Source organism: Aptenodytes forsteri, unplaced genomic scaffold (assembly GCF_000699145.1).
Source record: "Aptenodytes forsteri isolate BGI_AS27 unplaced genomic scaffold, ASM69914v1 Scaffold72, whole genome shotgun sequence".
Taxonomy (NCBI): domain Eukaryota; kingdom Metazoa; phylum Chordata; class Aves; order Sphenisciformes; family Spheniscidae; genus Aptenodytes; species Aptenodytes forsteri.
In genome coordinates this window covers 6,112,043-6,133,997 of record NW_008796193.1, presented here as the reverse complement: position 1 = coordinate 6,133,997, position 21,955 = coordinate 6,112,043, and the positions used below count along the sequence as shown (strand labels likewise).

Below are 21,955 nucleotides of genomic sequence, written 5' to 3'. Positions count from 1 at the left end.
GCAGCGGGTAGTAATCAGAAGGCCGTACCAAACCAGGGAGCTTCCTAGTGATGTCTCTGACCCGGGCCCCAGGGAGGCAGCAGACTTCCCTGTGGGACGGGTCCGGTCGGCATATCGGGCCCTCTGTTCCCCTCAGAAGGGAATCGCCTACGACAATTACCCTCCTTTTTTTCTTAGCAGCAGCAGTCATAATGCGTGGGGCTGACTGCCTCACCCTAGGCGACCCTCATCACTGATGAGAAGATGAATGCTGTACAAATAGATTGCAGAGATATGACAAAGAGCGTTGAAAATAGATTCCAAAAAAAAAAAAAGAAAGGAAAAATTTCCCAAGCAAATATCTACCTCTTCTCTACATGTTACCCCAACCAAGACTGGCACAACACCACAGCCCTGTGTACCCTGGATGTGCCCTTGGCTGATGGGTTAAAATTTCTTCCTTGTGGCTGGTGGATCATAAAGAGGTTTTGTGGTTGTACCCTGTGCAGTTCCTACTCTGCAGCGATTCAGCCCTGGGGAAAAGTGTTCAGAGACCCAACCAGCTCCAGGCTGCAGAGAGGTTTTTTCACTAGAAAATCAGCCATAAAGTTGTTTCCGGTGCTCATGCTTACTTTGGTAAGTGTAAGGTAGCTTCAGCTGTGTGTATCAAGGCTCAGCTGTACTCAGTACTGTAAAACCAGAGCAGAAGATGGCTTCATGCCCAAGGGGCTCATGGTCTGCAGTGGCAGATCCCAGATGGACACCACTGGGCGTAGGGAGCAAACAGCTGATACTGGTTAGCATTGGAGAGAAAAACTTTACTGGAGGACAATTTTCTGTGTCATTGACGTGTTCTGTGAAAGAGAGCTCCTGGGCTCCCATGAAATCTTGCTGGTTTTAGTCTTTTCAGTCTCCTGCTTCCTTTTCTTTGCAACAGCCCCCTGAACCATGAAGCTAGCAGCAGCACTTGTACTTCTGAGGCACCTCAAGCCCAATTATGTATGGAAGGTGAGGCTCAGGTACAGCTTGAAACCCACAGTCAGCATAGAAAAGTCCTGAACTGCTACACAGTCCCTGTCTTAGTGTGCTGCTAGACTGTCTCATCTTCCATAGAACCATGTAATATTGAGAAGGTAAATGTAATTCTTTTTTTTTTTTTCAGTTCAAAAAGCTTTGTTTTGCAACTTGCATATGCTTATTTGCTTCCCAAGAAACAGGAGATGCCACACGGTGCAAATGTGTTATGCATTGAGGTTGCATTAATTCTTTATATTTCGTATGCTGGAGATACCCTGGAGTCACTGAGCAAGAACTCTGCCAGATTCAAACCAAATGTTAAAAAAAAAAAAAAAAGGTGGCGACACTGAAAACAAGGACCGGTGAGAAAAGAGTCTATTACGCTGTTTCTACTATCTGTGAAGCAGTAGTCACCAGGGGGAAAAAGTTTTGAAACAATCCAGGTAAGTCAATTAGTTTTGCTTCATTTCTTCCTGATTGTTGCTTTGCCTTATCATGTTTCACCACATTTTGCTAGAATATGGTGATGTGCATCATGGCTGCTGCTGGTTGACAACTGATGGCAAATCCGGGTGGACACTCATGGCTTATTGTAGGGATTTTCTGGGAAGAATCCTCTGTGAGGGGAATAGGATTCAGTCTATCTGTGGGGCTGATGGCTGTTTTTGACAAGTTCCCACTTTTTCAAGTGCACAAACACCCTGATCTTTGGCCTGGCATACAGGTAAGGCCAGGATGAACTGGAGGAACGTGGTCTCTGGTGGCTGTAAAGTATCTGTGTCAATAGATTTTTATTTTATTTGGGGAATGGCCAGAGATAGGGGTTTCAGGGAAAGTCTGTTTGCTGGTCTCATTCTTGTCTATCTGCTCTGCCTCGAAACAAGTTGGCAGACCTTTCTGGGGAGAGGTGGGGGAGTCAGCACACACAGGCTCCTGGAGCGGGGCTGGTGGAGGGGACTGGCACTTCACCGGGGACCCCTTTGGCTGTGGGGTGCGGTGGGTGGTTTGGTGACATGCTGCTCAACTGGCAGCAGCCATCCAGAGCCAAGGGGTAAATTCAACTCTGGTGCAGGGCACTGAAGGGGAGCTGATGGGGTCTTCTGTCCTGCAGCACTTTCCTAGGGTTTTAACACTATGGAGTTAAAAACTAAAAGTAAACTGGCCCTACTTCCCAGGGTCAGAAATGTCTGAAAATGATCAATCTGAAGCTGTCAAAATGTTTCCTTCAGGCTGTTTTTGGCAGGGAGCTGACCTGCTTGGGCTGTACTCTGCTAAGAGCTGAGCCCAGTGTTTGCATCGCGCCAGCCCGGCAGTTTTACCGATGCTTGGCAGAGTTGAGCAGGAAATGGATCTGCGGGATTTTGAGGAAAGGAAGGCTGTCCATCAACCTCCCTTAACTTAATCTGCACCACCCTCACAGGCATCACAGCAGTGTCCTCCTCTGAAGGACATCAGACATGTCTCCCTCTTCCATCCTTGCTCTGACTGTATGGTACCTTGGCTGCGACCCTACCCTGGGTACCAGAGCCTTGTAGCTAACTTTGCATGATGCTCTGCTGTGGAAAACCAGCTTAATCTGAGTGTCTGCTGGTGCCCATCTCCGAGCTGGGCTGCTCAGGGGTTGTGTGGCTATCTCTGGATGGAGCTGCTTTGTGCCCTGGAGAAGGAGCCAAACAGTTCTGCTGGCAGAGCAGCATTTGGCAGTGGTGCAATAAGGCATTGAGGGTGCACACTGAACAACAGGGGTTAAAAAAGATGTTGAAGAACAACTTGTTAACTAAACATCATTCATCTGGGGCACTGCCAGGGGTCCTGTGGAAAATGGTCTATCACTGTATAGTTAAAGCTTGTATCATAATGCGTATATGCAAGCGGCACTGCATGGAGGCTATTCAGGTAGCTCTATTTCTGGCATTTTGTAACTTTTGAGTGCTTGCTTTTGCAACCTGAATAATGTTAAGTGTAGAGTTTGGGGTTCTTTTAGGGTGTAATTATTATCTCATTCTACATAATTTAACAGCATCAGGGCAGGAGACATTTATCCAAGGCTGGAAGTAATTGTTGGGCTAGCTTGTTAAACAGCTGAGGCGACATGAAGGAAAGACAGGTGCGTATTTCCAGTCACATAATGGAGAAGAGGACCAGCCCACCCATGGGTGTGCATGCACAGCCTCTGCAGCGGGCAGGATGGCTTGTGAGCTTGGGGCAATGGTTATAGCACTGCCATGCTCTAGGCAGCTCCTGCAAACCACTGTACATAAGGGATAAAGATCACTACTGAGATATCTACACCACAGACACAGAAGAAATGAAGTGGCTATTTGGGACTTACTCAGTGCCGTGTGCCTGATGGCATGCCCAAGGTGGACTGCCAAAGTGGCTATTTGGGACTTACTCAGTGCCGCGTGCCTGGTGGCATGCCCAAGGTGCCTCCTGTCCTGCTCTTGGCATGGGGTGTGAGAGCTTTGAGGGTTATCTCAGGCATGGGGCAGCAGGGTTTGGGGGCCAGGCACGTGGTTCAGCCCTGCAGAAGGGTTAGTGGCCAATGGCTGTGTGAGAGGGCCCTGGATGCTCCTTCCTCACACTCTCCTTTGGGGACCTTTGAGTCATTTGTGGTAATGGGTCCATAGCAAGCTGCTGGTGGTGATGGCCAGCACCAAAGTCAAAGGGCTGGTGACACCAAGGCCTCCTTGCCCAAGCATCTTAATTTGGATTAGTGCTGATCCAGTTTACATGGCTCTGATGATGGGAAGTGGACGGCATTTTGGCTTTGCTTCTCCTGCTTTCCTGAATGTGTTGACCAGCATGGCCAAGTTGTGACCTGGAGAGGGGCCAGAAGGGGTGGGAGGGGACTCTGAAAGGGTACGAGGGAACAACAAATTTCCTAGATCATTAATTTGCTATTTGTGGACAGAATGTTATTGGCTCGAGATGAAGGCCTGCCAGAGATGGCAACAGAAACCTTGGACTGCAGGTGTTTTCCCTCCTTAAGGTGACTGCCCAGCAGCACAGAGCTAATGGCAGGACACCAGAAAATCAGGAGCAGTGAGTGCCTCCCAAATTCCTGCATGCAGACTTAGGGGGGCTCAGGAGCAGGCATCACTTGCTGTTGGGGCAAGGGCATCCGATACTGCCCAGGCTCCTCTGTGCCCCTCTGTGACATAGGCTGCAGTCCCTCACTCCTGGCTCCTGTCTCAGGATTAACCTGCTGGTCGGAGATATGTAAAGACCTGGTTCTGACAGGAGAGGATCTGAATTCCCTCTAATGCCAGTTCTAATTTTGGTGCTCCCTAATACAGGGAAAGCCCCCTGGATAGCTCTGCCCGGTGTCCTCCATAGGACGCTTTGAGTTAAGAGTGAAAAATGGTGTGGTGGAATATTAGCAGAAAATTAGGGTTTTTTTAAATGAGATTGATCAAATTCTCTACTCGCAGCCAACTCCATCACAGCTTCTGACTCTGCTCCTGTTCATTGACAAGCCCTGTACTCAGGGCACTTGCCTACCAGGTGTTGGGGTGTCCTTTCCCCAATGCCACTGGGCACTGCTGTCCCCAGAGCCCAGCCCAGTGTTTCTGCTGCCCTCTGTGTGGGTTTTGCAGCATTTGCAATCCCTCCTCACCTGCTGCCCAGCTGGTGGGACCCAGGTCTGCTGGTTTATCATGGTGCCTCCGGTGATCGCCGTGGGGATGTACCGTGAGGGGACCTGAGCAGCTGAATACTCAGCCCTAAAGCTGCTGAATATCTCAGTGCTTGGTAATGCAGTGTGTCTCAAAGGCAGCTGATCCCATGTGTCCACTCTGTGCCACAGAGGAGGAGGTCTGTCTTCAACTTCTTGTTTTTGATAAACAGAGGAGAAAAAGTCACCAGTGACTTCAGAGAAGGTGGACCCTTTGGGTCAGTAGAGTCGTGCTGGAAATGTTTCCATTGCAACTTTCTGCAACTTTTTTTTTTTTTGAGGTTTGCCTGACACAAGCCTCTTTGACATGGAGGTTGCTGGTAAGTTAATGATGCTGTCCCAGCCCAGGTATGAGTGAATGCGAGCGGTGAGCACCTACAGAGAGCACCAGTGTGGGCAGCTCTGCTGCTGGAGAAAGTACTTGCTTTCCACATTGATTCACTCATTGGGCTGCTCTTGAATCCTGATTTGCTTGAAGTCAGTGGAGGTTTGGCTGCTGATCTCAGTGGACCAAGGTCAGATGTCCAGACTGGACGTTCTCTTTCCTTGGAAATTTTTCTTTGTTTTTTGGTTTTGATACTGAATACTTAAAAATTTTACCATCTGGTTTGGTGGGACTAATAAGCAGCTACTCCTTGGGAAGCAGAGATTCGTGAAGGGCCATGCGTTGTACCCATGAAGTGAAATCCTGGGCATTATTTCCAAACAGGGCATGCCACCTGCACAAGAGTTTTGTGGCCTCTGACTTGCCTTTGGGCATACCTCCAGGGACAGGTCTGTCAGCAGGAGAGGTGGTGGTAGCTAGACCAAGGGTTGTGTGTCTGGTGTGTCCCGGCTAGTCAGACTGCAACACCCAGTGCTGCCTGTGCAGGGTGAGGCCCCCAAACAACTTGTGCCCTGGGAAATGCCCGCATGGAAGCAGATGATCCTCGTTTCTCCTGAGCAAAGCAGAATGTCTCATTTATTCATGTTTGCTATTTGTCTTTTTCCCTGCCTGCTTTCCCACTCTTTCCTTGAGGCTGTTTAATAGAAACATTGGACTGATGGGACTTGCCCATGGCAGTTTACATGCTACAAAATAGCACTCTCTAGAATAGATTGCCTGGCCTGTGTTTTGCTATTGGGTGGGAGATAATGTCCAATACTTGGAGGCTGAGTCCCAGCAACTCCTCTGTGCCGGGGCGGGAGCTAGCATGTGCTGGGGAGGGAAGAGAGCGGCCGGTGGTGGGAAATGCGCTGCTGCTGGTACTAACTTGCTTTCCCACCCGTCTTTAAGCATGTGGTAAAGCGGTGCAGAGGAAGCAGCAACTAATTACACCAGGACTCCCTCCGTGTTGGGTTTTGCAGCTTTCTGCAGTTTTAGCAAACTCCTGTTGTATTGTTCAGCTGTCTTGCTGTATTAATGGCTTTGAACTCTTGCTTGTAAGGGGAGTGATTAAGGTGCTGCTGCTTAGTCATCACACTTTGCTTCCTACTTAATCTGTGATGAATATAGCAGAGCTTATGTGCATGGTGATTAAAACTGTAAGTGCTCTTCTTTCTTGCCCACTTGATTTTTGGGTCTGGAGCTGCCCAGCAGCCTCTGGCACAGGAGATACTTTGCCTGTGATTTGGATTTAAGTGTGCGGGTGGCTGGGTATTAAAAAGTGCTTTTATAATTAAATACAGAATAGTAATTGCAGTTATGCAAAAGAATAGCCAGGTTGGAGACTTTAAGGAGAGAGATGATGATGAAACCTCCCACCTTCCTCATATACATTATCACATGATATATTAGAAAGTCTACCCTAGGAGACTTTTTCTTGGACATTTTAGCCTAAGTTGTGTGGGAAGGATGTTTTCAGTTCCACAATATTTTAGCTGTTTTTTTCCTATCCTGCATATGGGATGAAAAATGAAAATCTTCAAAATTTTCTGCAAACTAAAAAACCTGAAAAAAATAAAGCTGGGTCAATATAAAGAGCTCAGTGGAATAGTGGCAGATCACTCCATTTCAGGTTCAAATTTTATTTGTGTATTATCTTCCAAGCCAAATTAATCTAACTTTTGGAACAAAATGGTGTATTTAAAAATGAAGCTTGCTTGGGGTGAACTGAGTGACAAACACAGTGTTTCAGCAGTTTTCTAACATTTTTCCCTATAATGCATTAGAAATGGAGGAGACTCCTGAAAAAATAGCCGTAACTTTTTTTTTTTTGCAACCTATAACATGGCAGGATCAGCCCCTTCTTTACCAGAGGGGGTGAACATATCTGCTCCCCTAAATCTGACGTGCCTGACTCCTTTGGGAGATGCTTCTACTTCTCACCTGTTTTTCTTGAACTTCCAAAGTAAACAAGCCTTTTCTGTGTTTTGGATGAGAAAGCTGATTCCCCATCTCTGCTCATCTTTTTTTATGAGTCATTTGCTGCTCTTCTACCTGGAAATGGCCATGCTTTAGTATTGCTGGACATATAGAGTTTGCAGAGCATTTTAGAATGAGCATCTCTTACACTCTATATTACAATAAAATCACTAGACAATGAAATACGCTAAATTCTCACCTGAATAAATGTAGTTCAGTTAAAAATATATACTCACTTACCAGCTCCCTGTATGAAAATGGAGAACTATAAAAAGTAGACAGGCTTCTATGGAGGGTTCTGCTAATGTTAACACATTTTTTCAGTGTTTGGAGAAATTTGATTAATTTAAAAAAGCCTGGTGTGAATTCACCTGGCAGCAGTTCCAATTTTTTTTCAGATCCTTTCTAAAGGACAAAAAGTCCTTTGTGTGAAATGAGGTTTGTTTTACATTCAGCAACTGCAGGTCGGGGCCAAAAAACAGCTTGTTGAGGGACTGGCATGTGGCTGGAGGCAGCACGGCTTTGCGGGGCAGTGCATGAGGCATTCGCCCCTCCTGTTTCACTGCAATTTCTCAAAACACAAGAGAGGACACAGCTTGGGAGAGCCAATGCATAATGGGCCAAGTGCTGTGCTGGCCATGCTCCTGGGGCTAAAATGGCATGCTGAGTCCACCCACCCAGGTGTACTGGCCATGGGCTCTGCCTGCAGGGTCCTCCCTAATTGCAGCAGTTCAAACAATTGAGTTGTGTGGCCCGACCACTCCATTTTGTGGGAAAACAAAACAAAACCCCAAACCCAAAACATAACAACAACAACAAAAAAAAACCCCAAAACAAAAACCACCCAAAAAATTAAGCTGGTTTGGCTTAAAGTGCACATGAACTGCTCTTTGGAGCAGCAACATCTTCTGCAGGGATGTCTGCACCTGGGAAAGGAGCTGATGTCTGGTGGCCGCTGCCCCACACAGGTAATGATAATGGATAAACGCTCCTTTCCTCCTTCCCAGTGCCTCTGAATTTAGCAGCTGTTATACTCTTTGAGGTAGGTGCTGTGCTTTGCTTTGCTCAGAGTAATGGTCAGTGATGTTCTCTGAGACAATGATCACCTGAGCCTGGCTGGAGCCTGTGCGGGGCTGCTGGTGGTTATGTCTGTGTGACTGATTCTGCACTTTGCTGATGGGTGAGAAAAATGGAAGAAAGAAAATGTGGTGCTGGTCAGCCTCAAAAAAATAAAATGTTCAAAATGTTTGGTGAACCGAGCAATTGCTGATAGTTTTGTTTCACGTCAGAGGAACTATTACATTTATTTTTCAAGCTTTCCTAATAAAAAACCTACCCCCACCCCTGGATTTTAAAAGGCAACATCGATTCAAACTGAAAAATGGAAACATCTTGTTTTCAAAGCACTGAAACAAAATAATTGATATTTAGCCCTGCTTTTCACTCTTTCCTGCACAACAAAAATGAGTTGGCAAAGTTTTGTATCCAGTTGTGAGATGCCACAAACTGTGGGTGGTTTCTTTCTGCAAAATTGAGTGCTGGGAAGTGACAAGTGTTCACTGGAGCAGAAAAGTGAGGTGTTTCCCAAATCTTTGCTAGATGATGAGCAGTACAGTGGCTAATGGAGAGTTGGTGCTACTGTGCTCAGATGCTGAGTCTATGAAAAAATTGTGTTGCTGCAAAGATATTGGTTCAATCCACTTGAATGGCTGCAGCTGCTTTAATAAGGGCATGACTGTATGAGAAGGAAAATTAGCTGACCAATTTTTAAGGTGGTATTACCTTGAAATTGCCATTCCCTGTAGAGGTTATACTAGTACAGTTGTATTGCCGTAAAGTCACACCTTTCATAGTCAAACAAGCATAGGAATCTGCTTGGACAAGGCTTACACCAGTCAGTCCTTTCTCAGCAGCTTCTTCCATTGAACTCTTCTGTGGCTGGTGATGGGGACGAGGATGCGAAGCCAGCAGCATCCCCAGCCTTGCCTTGGGACTTCAGTCCCTTTTTGTCCCTCAGACTTGAAATCGCTGCATTTGCGTTTTCTTAAGATGTGTAGGCTCTTGCGTTTCCTGAGCCCTCTCTCCTTTCTGTATTCACCTCAAACTCACACTGGAGTTGGGTACACCTGCACTCTGGGTACATTTTGTGAGATAAAGTGACACCACCTCAATTAGAAAAGCTAAACCAAAATATGCTCTCTACTGTCCTAGCTGATGACATTTAGTAAGTCTGCTGCAAGGTGCCAAGTTTCAGAGTATTACAGCAGGGATGTTCACACTTCAGCTTCAGATTTAGCTGTTCCAGAATAGAACTAGGACCTGACATAAATAATCTAATTAAGAAAATAACAACTATTAAAAGGCCATGTGAATTTGGCACCTGGAATACTTATGTATGCTTTAAATCCCACAAGGGTGCCTCTCAGGCTCATAATGCCTTTGAATACTGCACTGCTCTTTTCATATTGCACTTTTCCATTCAGGGGTTTTGCAGCACTGATTGTTCCCTGCTGTCCCAAATGCCCAGCTGGGACATCAAGAGGTGAAATGTTTGTGCTGGGAAGAGTCAAGACTGGTCTCAGAAACATGGTGGATTTGTCTGATCACTGAATTTCGCTACTGTGTATTTCTCATTCATTTGAGCTGCCTACATGAACATCAGTTCCTTCTGCAGGGGATAAACATGCTATTAAAATGGAAGTAGAGAAAGAAATAGCACAGGGTAATGTCTCCTCTGAAACACAACCTCTCTTTGGGGCAGCAGGAGTTGTCAAAATCGTGTTTGCAGTGCTAATGCTTCAGTAGGGGGTTAACTGTGCCAGTGATCAGGTGGATAATTCCCTTTAAAATTATTGTTTTACCTCACTCCATCCAATTACTCAAGTTGTTTTGTGATCCCACAGATCTCTCTGTTAATATCAACAAAATGATTATAGACTGCAACAGCATCAAGATGTTTCACCCACAGGAGTGCTGGTGAAATGTTTATGGCGCAGCATGTTGAAAGCAGCATTTGACGTGTAAATGTCAGGAGCAATCAGCGTTCCTGTCACCAGAACCAAAATGCACAAATACAGGTGCTAAAAATGTCACGCCCACAACCAAAGAGCCACTTTATCACAGGCCATGTAAATCGTCATGTAAACGTCCAACATCAGTGTCCGTAATGGGGTGGAAAAGCTACCACAGCTCTTTGCTAGTGAGGCCGTGCACCATTTCTGATTTGTGAATCGCAGATGGCAACATGGTCCTTCCTTTGGCATCGGTGACCGAGCTGATGGCGGGGAGATGGATGAAGGACATCCATGAGGATGGCAACACCGGCCACGGATCAAACCTCTCTGCTTGAAGGGAAAACAACTTTGTTAAGGATGAAGATGCACCCTGGGAGCCACCTGGGCTGTCTAGAAATGGGTCAAGATGCCTCCTCAGCTGTGTGGTTCTGGGAGCCTCACCTAGATACCTCCGCTCTTGGCAAAACCTGCAGAATAAGGTTTTGTAACAACAATGAGCATCTGCAGCCTGGAGCCCCACGCGTCATGGGCACCAGGCGAGGAATCCCCATGTCCCTGCATGGTGGTACCCATGCCCGTGCAGCGGAGGGGTGGGGTACCATGGCAGTGGGGCCTTGGTCCCCCATTTCTGTCCCCCCATCCATGCTGGCACCTGGGGTGAGTCATGCTTTCTGCTGGTGGACGGGAGGTCGAATAAAGGTTGCTGTCAGTCCACCAAAGACTCTGCAACTCCAGTCCCACTGATGCCAAAGGTGCCCAGATCCACTGACGATGGTTTCTGTGAATCCCACGGATTGATCAAAACTACATTTTTGCAAATAAACCTTTATGAATTCCCTGTTGCATCAGCACTCTTCATTTTGTGGTAACAGAAGCTACAAAGAAAACTCTGATGAAACAAGCCAGATCTGAAGGCAGAAGATATTGAAATCTGGAAGATTTAATTTAATATTTTTATTACATATGTTTGGAGCCCTGATTATACCCCCACCCTCCAGGAATTTATTTACCTAAGGAAAATTATACTATTGATTACAAGATTGCAGGTTCATTTTCACTGCTGAGAACTCATTTTTTTACAGCTCACGTTACACTTGCATGACTTGTAAAGTTTTGTAACATCTTGAAATTTTTAATGCTACATTGCGGAAAGGTACTTACATATAGATGAACTAGGCAGGATACTTGCTTTGCAGTCTTTTTGAGGGGAAAAAAGTTAGTTTCTTGGTTTGAATAGGCCTGTAAATGATTTCTTTGAATTATTGGATAGTGAATTCACAGGGTGCTCACAGGAGCTGCCTTGCATTTGTCCTTCAGGCTGGGTACAAAGTGAGAAACTATGAGAGATGTCTTTGAAACATAACATAAGAAGGAATGCTTTCTACAGGGGAATAAAAATAAATTATGCAGAAATCGTGACTATAGTGTGCATGAAATTATACTGGCAAGATCCCCATGGTAAATATTTGACAGCTAGGACAACATCTTATTCAGAATTCAGTTTTTCATTTAATATTTTTATTACATATGTTTGGAGCCCTGATTATACCCCCACCCTCCAGGAATTTATTTACCTAAGGAAAATTATACTATTGATTACAAGATTGCAGGTTCATTTTCACTGCTGAGAACTCATTTTTTTACAGCTCACGTTACACTTGCATGACTTGTAAAGTTTTGTAACATCTTGAAATTTTTAATGCTACATTGCGGAAAGGTACTTACATATAGATGAACTAGGCAGGATACTTGCTTTGCAGTCTTTTTGAGGGGAAAAAAGTTAGTTTCTTGGTTTGAATAGGCCTGTAAATGATTTCTTTGAATTATTGGATAGTGAATTCACAGGGTGCTCACAGGAGCTGCCTTGCATTTGTCCTTCAGGCTGGGTACAAAGTGAGAAACTACGAGAGATGTCTTTGAAACATAACATAAGAAGGAATGCTTTCTACAGGGGAATAAAAATAAATTATGCAGAAATCGTGACTATAGTGTGCATGAAATTATACTGGCAAGATCCCCATGGTAAATATTTGACAGCTAGGACAACATCTTATTCAGAATCTCGGTTTTTCCAATAAATCATTGCACCTGGGCCTTTTAAATCATAATTCATGTCAGCCAGCACTGCATATTGAGTTAAGGTCAGGAGAGATTTCCAGGTGTATTATGATGATTATCTAACAATTCAGTTAATAGAGCCATAGAATTGGATGAGATTTTTGTCAATTCTGATGTCACAGCAACAGAGACTTTTGACCGAAACAATATCATAAATATTGGATAAGATCCTGCAGTGCTGCTCCTCCATGTTATGATATTATCCAACGATGAAGGTTATAAATACATTAGTTATACTGTTCACTTTCCAGTTGGTAAAAACAAAGGAAAAAACCCCCATAATCAAGTTCCAATACACAACTAGATATAATATAGCTTTTTCTTTATATATCTGTATATATATCAAGTAAAAAAATTTAAAATAGTTGGAAGTAAAAAATGAAAAAATAGCTGATTGTGTTATTTTTTTCTTTACAGTGATATGGTAGCAAATACAAGACAAATGTCTAATAAACCTTTATATAAGGTGTTCTGGTCCCATCTCCATCAATAGGGCTCAGACTAGAATAGAAAATGGAACAAGGTGATTTTTGTTTTTTGGCTACAGCTTCTGCAAGTGACAAAGATGATGTTGATATGGCAGAAGGAAATTATAGCACTAAATAAAACAAAACTCCAAAGTGTTTTCCAAAAGACCTTAAACACCATAGTGTAAAATTTACTTCTGAACTGGGGGAGCAACGACAAAGCATCACCAAGTCCTACTTAGGCTGAAAATACTGTATGCTTATCCTGACCTCAAAATACATCCCTTTTGTGCCATCTTACCATAAAAAAACCCTATCAATGCTTTCCCCCTCCCCTGCAGCCAATAATAAAAAGGCAAAGCCACAAATCCATGGAATGGACCGAGCCAGATGTGAGACCTCAGTGATGCGCAAGTGGTTGGCTGCCCTTTGTCCAGCAGTGAATTTCTCCCAGAACCCTTTACATTGAAAATGTCAATTAACTAAGCTTGGCAAATGGTCACACTCAGCCCTATTTTGGCTGTAGAAAAGACAGAAGTACTAGTCTCAGCATAAAACGAGGTCATGTAGATGGTCAACACAAAACAGTATTTTTTTCAATTGTCTGCATAATAATAACATCATGTTTGCATATAGAACAGCTTTTGCATTATTGCTCTACTTATAAGAATATAGTAAGGAACTTATAACAGACTTGCACGTTACAAACTTAAGGTTCTTTGGTGAAGAATGAGAAAACAGTATTTTCGCTGTAATTAAATCTCGGCAAGTTTTCGTTTTTATCTGTTGATCCTTTGGATTCTCTCACAGAGGAGGGAAAGGTATTGAGTCAGCTTTACCATTGCAACGATGGCGACCCCGCCGATCATCATGCAGGTGGGCCAGAAGAGGGAGTGGAACAGCACGTTGGAGCTGTACAGTTTGGTTAATATCACGTTCTTCTGAACGCCTTCGGGGTCGTAGAAGCAGGAGAAGCGTTGGTACTTTCTGAAGTTTTCCATCACAACGTTCACCAGCGACATGGATTCCTCATAATTCTTACCGCACTTGGGTATGTATGAACACTGGGAAGAAATTAGGGGGAGAAAAATGCATCTCCAAACCAGATACAATATCTGTTTTCAGGTGGCAAGCAGGAAAATCTCAAGATGATTATGCTTTTCATAATGAGTGGAATACTATTAAGCTAATAATAAATTTATCACAGACAAAACTCAATATTTTGCACATCTACAGAATTTCCCATTGGAGAACCTCCAAGCGCTGTACAAACATTAATGCTTTAATCTACACAGCGGCCTCGTGAGATAGGTGAATATATTATTATTGCTAATTTACACATGCAAAAATGGAACTGATGAAGTATCTCTTCATCTTAAGTGGCATGCATATGCTCGCAGTTAGATGAGTAATTGACTCTTTGTAAATACAAATCTGGTAGTTCAGATCTCACTTGGATCAGATCAAAGTGATCATAGTGGGCACAGGAGTTCACTCACAGAGGAGAAGGCTGAGGAGAGGGCTTTATACAAATGTTCCCGTGGGGGTAAATGCCTTAACTAGGGACAAATAGATAGTCTAGAAAAAACCACAGTTTTCCTACTGACAACCCAGAAGACTTTCATTCTAGCTCTAGCTGAAGATCAGCCTGGCTACCAGGACGGCTCTTAGTCTTGTTTTTGCTCTTGACCCCAGCGTAAGTCCAACAGTCCCTTCTCTCTGAAGATGCTGCTTGAATTTTAGGCTCAGTCACAAAGAAAAGAAGATTTTGGGGCGGCTCTATCTAACACAGTTTCAACCTAGCATTCCCAAAGAATACTAAAACCAAGTTAATTAAAAAACTAGCTTATGGAGTCCCTGCATTGAAGATATTCCATGGGACACGTAGGACGGTGGACCCGGGCTGTGCTGACCATTCCCTACAAAGAGTTAATGTGGGCTGGTGAGGTGGTGGGCAGACACACAAAGATTGAGACCACATCTGGATTTTGACCTAGAGCAGGAACACCTGAATTTGCTATTGCTGCTGCTGGTCTGGAAGAGGATTGATGGGAGCAGCTCAGGGCCCCGCACTCCCTCCTCTCTTCTAGACACTAACACCCCTCCACACCTGAAGGTTTTCTACACCTGCACAGGATTTTGATTAAATTCCCTGCCTAGCCAAGAACTGCTTCAGGACAGGGGGAAACCTGCTGCTCAACTTCTTGTTGAACGTGCATGGGAGGACCCAGCAGGTCATTGTTCCCTGGCAGTTATGGGGTGATTGTGGGTCCCCACCATGCTCCCTGCCTGCGCTGCTGAACCTCCTTGTCCTGGGTAAGTACCTAAAGTAGTTCCAGATAATTTAATGAGAGAAATTGAGTTTTGCAAAGGAAAAAAAGATGTTTTGATTAAAATAATGTGACCCATGGCTTTTGATTATTATTGTTTTAATGTATATACTTTATAAACATCCCTCGGTTCTTTTTCATGACTACGCTATGACTTTTTGTAACGTACTGTAACAAATCTCTAGTCCTAATAATGATCAAGGGATTAACCTCACAACAGGATTTGACTGATTCATTGGCAAGTTTATTAGCACAGAATAGAATTTGAAGCGTGGCAGAAAGATTGTCTGGTGTTAGCAGACTGGAGCATTAAGGGTAGAGCAGAGCGTGGCCCCCCTGCCATTATGAATATTTCATAGAGCTCTAGAAATTAAAGATGGAAAATATCAGAGCAGTAATATCTCATCCATCTTCCTGCTGGTGTAGGTCTGCTCCCTCCAGGATATTCTCTTGCACTCTGCCCAGCTTTGTCTTAAATGTCCAAAGCCACAAGCCCTCTCCCAGTGCCTATGACTCTTTAATAGATCATAATCTAATAAGTAGGGGAAATTTTTCACTGAAATTTCTTTTTTCTCATTTTCTTTTACTAAACTCTGTGCTATCACTGTCATAACAGCAGTATTTCCAGCCTAGATGGTTTTTTTGTTGTTTTTTTTTCTTGCAAGTTTGGTACTATACATTTTTGTTTCTTGAAGTCCCAGCTGTTACTATCCTGAGCAAGGAAATTAAACGAGGACTTGGCCACTCTTGCCAAAGTCCAGCCCTCTCCCCTTGACAGAAAACAGCAGGCACATAAAAGCCCAAATGATAACAGATTCCTGGATTCAAAGTCTGTGGAAATGTCCCAAGAGTGCAGCAGGGGGAGGTCTGACTTCCTGCAAGTCTAAGTATTTTCCAAGCATTTTCAAAGGAGACCTGATGCTGAAGCAGAACTTGAGGTGTTACCTCCTACACCTGATGGCACAGAGCCACCAGATGTGTCAGGCTGGTCAGGCTGCCCATGACGTGAAGGTCTGGGAGCATGAAGCTGTGAAATGCAGTTGTGCAGGGGAGGTTGATTTACTTTGCCTCTCAGCCAGGCTCCTTGTGCTGAAACCATCTCTCTCCAGACTATGGTCTCCCACGCACTCTCCAAGACATGGGTGCCCTTTACTCCATATGCCATCTGCCTCATCCCAGTTCTCCTGAGCTCCTGGAGGCATCTTGGCCTCAGCTTTGAGGAGCTCCTCGACACAAGAAATCGCTGTGTGCATTAAGTTGTGGTTGTGGGGTGCTCCTGACCTCCTTTCACTCCTCGGCTTCCCCAGCGAGATCCCAGGGATAGCACAGGGCTAGCTCTGCTGTGCTGCAGAGGTCATGGGCAAGCAAGTAGGTAGACATGGATAATGGGATGTTTTCAGTGTTTTCTTTGGTTTGATCTTCATTTAGTTTTCTCCAATGCCTGGCAGGGAATTTTATATCTACAATTTTTATGCTGTACCTGTGAAGGTAGACTACTAAATCTATGCTGTTCTATTACATCTTTGCATTGTCAAACACTTGGAAATCTGCACATCTGAAAGTAAACAATGTCTGGCTCTCTACCTCACGTGAGGATTCTGTGATACAAAGTGAGAAAAGTGGTTCTTGTGTTACTTGCAATCTGATCACAAGAAGGACATACTAGGCAGTTACAGAGAGAACTTGTTATTACATTTCCAGCTCAGCTTTTCTGATCTAAAGTACTGGATAGGTAGCCTGTATGAACCACCTCTGGACATGTCCAGCCCAATGCCCTGCTCAGTGCAGAGTCACTCAGGGACTTGTCAGTCAAGTTGTAATATCTACAACTTGTTATTACATTTCCAGCTCAGCTTTTCTGATCTAAAGTACTGGATAGGTAGCCTGTATGAACCACCTCTGGACGTGTCCAGCCCAATGCCCTGCTCAGTGCAGAGTCACTCAGGGACTTGTCCAGTCAAGTTATGAATATCTCCAAGGATGGAGATCAGACAACACCTCCAGGAAAGCCGGGGGCAGTTTCATTTAAGACAACGAAGTTACACCGACAACCCTATTGCCAGAGAGGCCCCCAGTTCAGGCTGGGCAGTGAAATACATGGCTCTTGTCATATGTCTGTGGTTGGGGTGTATGTCCCTGTCACACTGAGCTTGGAAGCTGGGACTGGAAACTTTGATAAGTTGTGCTGTGGCAATCTTTGTGAGAAAGTGATCAGGACGCCAATTTACACCTCTTTTGGAAAGTGCAACAGGTTTGAACCGAGGGCTGAAGGAGGAGCTTTGTGCCTGTGTTGGCCTAATATTGATTCCTGAAGACTGAATTCTCCAGCCCCAGCCCAGAAATGGGTCTGCTGGGAACTGCAGCCGAACATTGCTGCTCCCCCGGCGCCAGGCAAACTCCTCCCTGGGTTGTAAATACCTGAACCTTCAGTGGGAAACCGTGAGATCCCCCATCATTTCTTAGTCTCAGGCACTTATAGATGGCATAACGATGATTCTGGTGATTAAAGCCTGCTTGTTTTCTCACTTATGGAGCATGGGTATAAATCTGCAGTAGCTCTGATGACACAAAAAGAATCAAAATGATATAGTACGAGATTGAAACAGGGCCTCTAGAACTGCTTTAACTACTGCAGCCCTTCCTCAGGGTGACAGCCTAGCTCCATGGTCTGGGTGCGAGGGGACACCGGCCAATTTACCTCTCCCAGAGGCTGTCCCAGCCTCTGACAGCTGAGAAAGGAAAGTGTAGCTGTGAAAGCATTTAAGCTGCTATGGTTGTAGTATTGACGAGGGGCTGGGCTTGTCTTAAAGGCTAGAGATAAAGTATGCACAGAGAGAGCAATGAAAAGCCATGATAAACCTTGTGTGCTTTCCTGGGAGACTCGAGCAGCTCGACTGGTATCCATTTACTTCCCACTGATTCCCACCGGAGACTGGCAGCAGCACACTGTAGATCTCAATATAAATTGCACCTACTCCTTACCACACCTTGTGGGACAACAGCTACATTAGACAGCAAGTCTCCTAGATTAATCATTATTTAAAATCAACATGCATTTTGTTCCATCCATGCTAGCTGGCGGGGAGAGGAGAGAGACAGGCTCCAGGTGCTGCTCTGTGTGTGCAGCAGTGCTCAGTGAGGCAGAGAGGTTGGCGGGGGGCATGCTGACCTTTTGAAGGTCACTGGTGTTGGCCTCTGAGGGTAAGCACCGCGCTCTGCAACGTCCCCAGTCACGTTAGGTCTCAGTGAGCCAGGGACGGCTTTTTTGTTTGTTTATTTGGCAAGGAGAAAGATAGGAAATGCAGACCTGAGTAGGTGGACGGAGGGACACAGCTAGCACCCAGCTGGGGCATCACAAGACCAGCTGTGCTCAGGGCTGCTCGTCCTGCTGCACGGGGCTGCTCTCCAGCCGGGGGAGAGGGAGCACCCATCCAGGGAGCTGAGATGGGTTGTGCTGATCTGAGCTTGGAGTCTCTGCTGATCCCAGCCAGGCACAAGAAGCAAGGTATTTTATAGACATTGTAAACTTCCATTCAAAACTGTGTTTGGATTCAGGTCACATAGCCAGCAGCATGTCAGGAAAACCTAGGAATCCTCCCGAGAGCAGAGCTTAACCTGTAAAACAACCTTGGGCAGGAGAAGTATTAACTGTGCCTACAATAAATTAAGAGGAGGTGGCATCTGGGAGAATTTCAAAGTCCATTTCAGCAAGCAAAAATCATCAATAACAGAATGTGGAGATTTATGCTGAATCTCTTGATTTATTTGAATCCAGTGGAGCACAGAGACCGATATCTGATCTGTTTTAATCAAGTTGCGGCATGAGCATCACTGGATTTTGCTTCTGCCCCAGCAGAAAGTGGGGTCTGTCCTGCTGCAGGCTTCATGAATGGCAAGTGCCTCTTCTTCACTGACACCGAACCGGAGAGGAAGATGGGGGCATTCTTCTCCATTTCACACTTCAGATCCAGAGGACTTCGTCTCTCAGCCACGGGAGCTAATTATCCAGCAGAATAACCGGCCCAGTGCAACCACGCCGTGCTTTGACTAATTTTAATATCGCTTCATCTTAATATGCAGAAGTAATTTGGTCTACTGAACTGCTGCCATAAATAGAAACACAATAGGTTACATTGTCAGCAGTCTGAACTGGGGCTCTGCTGTTATGGGCTGTGCTTTGCCAAGCACCCATAGTTTGGGGTTCAGTGACTTTGGATAACTAAGTAGTTAATGCAAATCTGGCACCTGTAAGTCTAATGACTTAGTTGTGTCCTGGCTCACTGCAGCTTGCAGTCTTAGGTACCCAGGCGCTGTAGATACAAAGAAAGGAAGGTGGGGAGAGGGACATTTCTTAGTCCGATCCTGCCTTGCTCCGCGGAGGCAGCAAACAGCCACCTGCGAAGAGGCGGTCACTTGCCTGGGTGTGATGCACAGCACTGCGTCAGCTGCACAGCTGTGGCTGCGGGCCGGCGGGGAGATGCCTTCTGTGCATCCTCTGCGTTCATTATAGCCTCCAGACAGGAGCTGTCTCCATCCCACCTGGATGGACTTACGCTGGATTTTGTACTTGCTGAAGCAGAGAGAGGAGTTCTTCTGTAGATTTGTTAAAAATCATTTTTTTGGTTCAATCGGGGAAGTTGTGCAAGAAAGGTAGGCTGACTCCTTAGCTTATACATGCCCAAAAGCCAGGCCTTTTATTTTTATGCTGCTGCTTTTATCTTGACAGTCCCTGCCCAGCAAACTTTCAGCATCTTTTGCAGGGGTAAGTACTGTGCCTTGACCCCAGTGGCACAGCTGACCTCAGCGGAGATGCTCAGGGAGCAGAGATTGTCACCAGAGATGGAGACAGAGACACGTCTGCTGTTAGACACAGGGCTCTTGTCTCTCCCCGTCGCCTTGCCTGGCCCTGTGGTAACAAGGCCATTTCTGTTCTCACTGCCGCGGATGCTCTGTGTACATCACTAGGGGTGTTCGCTATCATGCAGAGCCATATCCGGGTGGGAAGTGACTTGTCCACAGCTCCACAAGGATATCAATGTGACAAGTGCTCAGTGCTAGCCTGCACCTGTAAAGCACTGGCAAAGGATGAGGGAGGGTCCAGCCCCCGGGGCCACCATCCTCTGCAGGATGGGCAGCGCTCTATGCATGGGATGGAGGTGGAAAACTGCCCCCTCCAGAGATGTGAGCTCAGTTTGTGCACTGATTTCTGCTTTCTCTGCTCCATATTTACCAGGGAAGCAAGAGCTGGAAGCCTTGTATTGCTTTAAAGTGAGGAATGGGTATAATAAGGTAGGCAGCCCTCCAGAAACCCATTTAGGAAGAAATTTTATTCCATGCTCCTACCTCAGAATTAATTTTCATTGTTTCCTCGGTGTGGTAGAGCAGAAGCTTCTGGCCAGAAGAGGTGAGATTAACGTACACCTGGAGGCAGGGGTACTGAGAGATTTTCCAGCAGTCTGGACCACAGCTAAATGAGCAGTTGAAGGTTTCTGTGATGGATGCATTGAGAAGCGAGCACTGAGCCTCTTCTGTCCAGACACTAAGTAGGAAAAAAAGAGACGTTAGGGCATGGCAAGAATGGGCAATAAGCACTAAACACAGCTCAGGCTTTCCATCAGGGATATACCAGGGGGCATCTTGTAGGAGATGATACATGTTGCAGAGCTTTGAGCAAAGGCTGGACTTTCTCACGTCACACATCGCAGACAGATTAAATTATTCTGTAGTACCTAAAGTTTGTGCTTTGGGCACAAAAATACCTGATTCACTTATGTCTATGTATAAATGAAAAGGGAACTGGAACTTTTATTCTGGAGAAGGTATATTTGAAACCAAAGGAAATCAGCAGACATATCAGGGAAGAAAACTGAGCAGCCTGCCCTGGGAAGAGCACAACACACACAGTGCTGCATGACGGGACACGCTGGACCAAGACTTGACGGTTAACCACCAAGTCCAGTTCAATTTAAAGTGAAGGCTGGGAGGGCAACTTTGAATTACCAGGGTGTGTATATTCATATGCATGAAGACACACTAACACACAAGTGGTACCGCATGCAGTCCCACCTGTGGAAAAGCTTTTTCTAGAGGCAGCTTGCTTGGTTTTCCATAAGTTAAGCCAGGTGATGTAATCGTTCTGGAGGATTTCAGCTTATCTCCCGTTCACCAGAGGCTAAAACCGGAATGATGGAGCCTGGCTGTGCACTGGCAATGTTCACTTGGGTTTCTTGCGTGCATTTAAAAATCTACAGCTGTATTTTCCTTAGCAACGAGAGCAGTGGGAATGGCACACTGAGGGCTCTGTGCGAGGCCCTTCATGGTCTTGGAGAAAGGTTTCACCCCAGGGCTCCCCTTTAGCCCTGCTCAGCCCCTCAGCTCACACCCAGTGCAGCTGTCCTGCCCCTCCCCATGAATGGGCTGAGGGTCTGCCCATCCCTTGCCAAACCTACAAAAGGCTTTACATGGTAAGTGATATCAAAGATTTCTGACTAATTTTCTTGGTATTTTACTCTGGCAGTAATTCTGCTTGTATATTCCGTTTTACATTTATATTAAATTATGCTATGATTTCTGGGGGGAAATCAAGTGAAAGGATTTTTTTTTCCCTTCCCAGGCAGTATTTTTTTGGAGGGGTATTGCTGTCTGTAAAGGAGAACAACCCCTAAGGAGATCTGGCTGTGTGAAGAGAAGTGACAGCAAAGACTCCTAGGTTGTCTTCTCCTCACTTTCACCTTTTTGACTGCTGTTTTATTCATGCATGGGGGTAATAAAGTAACACCTGCCTACAACGGACTTGTGAAGATGGAATATTTGATACTTCGTAGGTGTTTTGATATCTTCTGGCAATTTTTCACATGGTTTGTAATATAAATCATCTCTTTCCACATGAGCAATTTTGACCTTAGCAGCGTCTGCAACTGACCCTGATATTGCTGAAAGGTCTGGGAGAGCAATTTGGAAAAGCAAATGCTCTTGGATACTTAACAGGTCTTGATCTCTGTTTTCAAAAT

At 45.3% G+C, this 21,955-nt stretch overlaps 1 protein-coding gene across 1 annotated transcript in view; it reads right to left on the bottom strand.

The window, feature by feature from the left end:
• Positions 1-11,576: 11,576 nt before the first annotated feature.
• LOC103906180 (calcium-activated potassium channel subunit beta-2) overlaps positions 11,577-21,955 on the bottom strand; it is a 160,728-nt gene continuing 150,349 nt past the window's right edge. Inside the window, exons 4-5 of the mRNA XM_009288035.2 lie at positions 20,289-20,484; positions 11,577-13,679 (exon numbers count right to left, since the gene is read on the bottom strand). Coding sequence (XP_009286310.2) covers positions 13,395-13,679; positions 20,289-20,484 — 481 coding nt within the window. The 3' untranslated portion in view covers positions 11,577-13,394. The remainder of the gene's footprint in view (positions 13,680-20,288; positions 20,485-21,955) is intronic.